Genomic DNA, 3,391 nt, shown 5'->3' on the forward strand with positions numbered 1-3,391 from the left:
GACAGGTACCCCGCGTCCTTTTGCTGAAGACGGAGCGAATGGAAGTCACGTCTTTCTTTTGTTTAAACTTATGTATCTATAAAAATTGTACTACTTAACTTTTCAACTGAAGTAATGAAATCTATGTAATGTAATGTTTTGTGTTTTACTTCGCTTACTATGTACATTGGTAATGATATTCACATGAAGTCACCTCCGCCCTGAGACGTTTCCGCCTTCGGTTTCGGAGTGTGACAGATTGGTATCAGAGCCCTTGTTTATAGTGAACTAAGTATACCAAACTTTACATGGTATAAGACTATAAACATTAAGGGGCCTAAGTGCTCTGAAGTAAAAGTATACTTCAAAATATAAGTATTTTCAGAAACATACAAGTATACCTAACCGCCTAGATCCGTAACTACAAGTAGAACAAAACATAAGTAAATGGGTGTTGTACGCTGCGGTTAAACCTGGGCAGTTATGTAGTCGTGTCTAGGGTCAATATAGCCTGATCAACTATATTCATTCAAGACACGACCAACATGTGCCTGGGAGTGACTGTGGTGTTCAGTATGCCTAAAACTTACCCAAATACCACAAACAACGAGTTGTCGTCGCGGTGAATCATGAAATACTATGGGAGTATTTCTAGATCCAACTTTGTTGTAGAGAATTCTCATTCAAGCGTTGCCCTTCGATCATTTATTTAGCGATAGTTTGTCTGCCATGATAATTCATTCCTGCATTATCGCTTAATAGAATTATACGTCTGTCGTAAAGAGATATCCCCTGTTACATATCTCTTGAATTAATTTAGAGGACTTACCATCCTCTTTTTCCTAATCACTTTAGATCGAAATGTCTTCAAAGAAAGGATCCAGTTCAAGTAACAATAGCCCTCCATCCCCACCTCCTTCTCGATTCGACCCAGTGATGTTCCAGTTGGCTATTTCGGCCGCAGTGACTGCCGCATTGACATATTTCTGCCCTGATAGGTTCGGTGTACCAAGAAGTAACACCAACCCTCAAAACCATGAAAATGTTCAGGAGCATTAGAACGAGCGTAAAAAGAGTAAGAAGGCTTTCTGGAAAAAGTGAAAGAGTCAGAACTCCCAAGGACCCTCCAAGAGGCATGAAACTGGAGTAGTCCAAATTGCTACTAATCATGCCGTTGTTCCTATAGTTCAAGCTACCACTACTCCTGTTGCTGTGCCTACAGCTCCAACACCTACCACTGGGTATGCTGGTAATCTCCCTTGGTGCAACAGGTGTAGTTATCACCATCGTATTCCTGGCCCATGCCGTGAGATGATCTGCATCAACTGTGGCAAGAAGGGACACCTTACTCGAAGCTGCAGAGCACCGGTTCAGTTAATTGGTCAAGCTTTCGGATCAAGTACTTTTCGAGCCTGCTATGGTTGTGGAGAGATCGGGCATTTCAAGCGAAACTACCCAAAAACAGCAACCACTAACAACGTCAACAACGCAAAAATGGTTTTAGTTGTGAAGCAAGAGGAGACAGCCGCTGATCCCACCACCGCCGCAGGTATATTTCTTCTCGACAATTCCTATACTCATATCCTTTTCGAATTTAGTGTCAAGAAAGTTTTATTAGTCATTTATTCAAATATCATTGTAAACATAGTCCTCATCTAATAACCGAAACATTTACCGTCGATATGGTTACCAGTGAGAATGAGTGCAGTAACGACTTATCCCCAAGCTATATCCTTACATTGAGTAATCATTCTTTCCTCATTGACCTGATGTCAGTTTCAATAATGAGCTTTGATGTTATCTTTAGTATGTATCAATTGAGCCCCGATTGCATTGATATACCTCATTATGGAAAGCTATTCGTCTCAGTCTCGCCTCTGACCAGACCTTCATGACATATGGTGTCAAACTTAGCCCAAATCTTTGCATCATTCCCTACATTAAAACTCGAAAGTTTCTGCGAAAGAAGTGTCAGGAATTCCTAGTCCATGTAATCAGCGAGAAACAAGAAGTTAAAGACTCCGAGAGCGTCTCCGAAGACTGTAATATTCCTGATATTTTTCCGAAGAAATCCCGAGAATTCCTCCCGTGTGACAACCCGATATTTCAAATCTTTGTAATGACCTAAAAAGTCAAGTATTGTAACCACTTTTGAGTTAATAAAATTAACTTTGATATTAAAATGTCCAAAAAGTTCTATTTAACTACCTACTATATTTAAATGTCATTAAACCATGATCGGACGTAAAAAGAACGCCCAAATCCGACTTCGTATATTGAAGTTATGATTTTTCCAAGTTCGGCTTAGCAACAGACAGCTAAAAACTCGAATCGGAGATCGAGCGACTTTTGGCCGGAATGACCTAAACGAGAATCGAAGGTCTCGACAATGGTATTTCAGCGGTGAAAAGTCTGGCAAAAACCGACGTCAGATAAAGAAGTTATGAATTTTTAAAGAAATTCCTTAATCACGTCATTTTATAATTAAATAATAAAAATAATTTCGGAATTTGCCAACGGAGTCTAAACGAAAGTTGTAGAGCGTAGTCTCACCTTCGCGTGGATATAAAGACCATCGAAAACGGAGTTCGTATGAAGGAGATATGATTTTTTGAAGTTTATTAAATAATTTATATATATATTTAAATCAAAAATCCGGTAATATCCGAAGGAAGAGTCAGCGTCCTCATCCGAGTTACGCGCTGCGTAACCTCGTACGTCCCGCGTACCTGAGGGCCTTGGTCTCGGTCCGTCCACGTCGCCCCTATGCGAAGCTACCGACCAGCCCCATCCGACCCTTCCCATCCGATCCGTCCCATCCGAAGCCGAGGCAGTCGAGAACTCGCTCATGCATGACGTACGCGTACGCGCTGCGTACGAGCGTACGCCCCGCGTACCGAGGCTTCTCAGAACCCCTATAAATAGAAATGCGAGGGTTCCGGGAAATTCACCCCATTTCTCTCCTTTCTCTCACGATCTTGCCTCGTTTTCCGTGCCCGCACTACCCCGAAGCTCTGGTCTTTTTGCTCAAGTCCCGAGGGTCGATTTTACTCCCGAGATTCCCGAGAATCCCGAGAAAAATCCGTTTCCCAAGACGAAACTCTGCCCGGTTTTCCATCTCGCTATCTTCAAACTTTCAAGTGAGTTCATACCCCTTAATTAACCTTTTTAAGATATTCTAAATGCTTTTATATGCTTTCAAGGGGGGGGGGGGGGGAATACAAGTAAAACACACGAGTATTATCGTGTGTTACATAAAGAATTATTTTATATGCTTTTATGTATCCAAATGACATGTGATTTATAAACTTTATAGGAAACTTTCGTATATAAAATATGTTACAATAGAATTCTATCTTTTGAAATATAAATTGTTGTAATACATGTATAAACTAAACTTTTTCTTAGATTT

The 3,391-nt window shown here is 40.8% G+C and overlaps 1 protein-coding gene across 1 annotated transcript; it reads left to right on the forward strand.

Annotated features, from left to right (window-relative positions):
• Nucleotides 1-840: 840 nt before the first annotated feature.
• Nucleotides 841-1,638, forward strand: LOC111885291 (uncharacterized). Its single transcript, XM_023881555.1, has 3 exons — nt 841-994; nt 1,166-1,528; nt 1,628-1,638. The coding sequence occupies exons 1-3, from the start codon at nt 841-843 to the stop codon at nt 1,636-1,638; spliced, it is 528 nt and encodes a 175-aa protein (XP_023737323.1).
• The last annotated feature ends 1,753 nt before the right edge of the window (nt 1,639-3,391 follow it).

Source organism: Lactuca sativa, chromosome 3 (genome assembly GCF_002870075.4).
Source record: "Lactuca sativa cultivar Salinas chromosome 3, Lsat_Salinas_v11, whole genome shotgun sequence".
In the NCBI taxonomy this organism is placed as follows: Eukaryota; Viridiplantae; Streptophyta; class Magnoliopsida; order Asterales; family Asteraceae; genus Lactuca; species Lactuca sativa.

What these genes read in the sequence shown, in the direction of transcription:
- LOC111885291 (XM_023881555.1), top strand. Translation starts at nt 841, where the DNA reads ATGTCTTCAAAGAAAGGATCCAGTTCAAGTAACAATAGCCCTCCATCC. An exon ending in TAGGTTCGGTGTACCAAGAA is followed by an intron (nt 995 to 1,165) that starts GTAACACCAACC and finishes TTGTTCCTATAG; the next exon opens with TTCAAGCTACCACTACTCCT.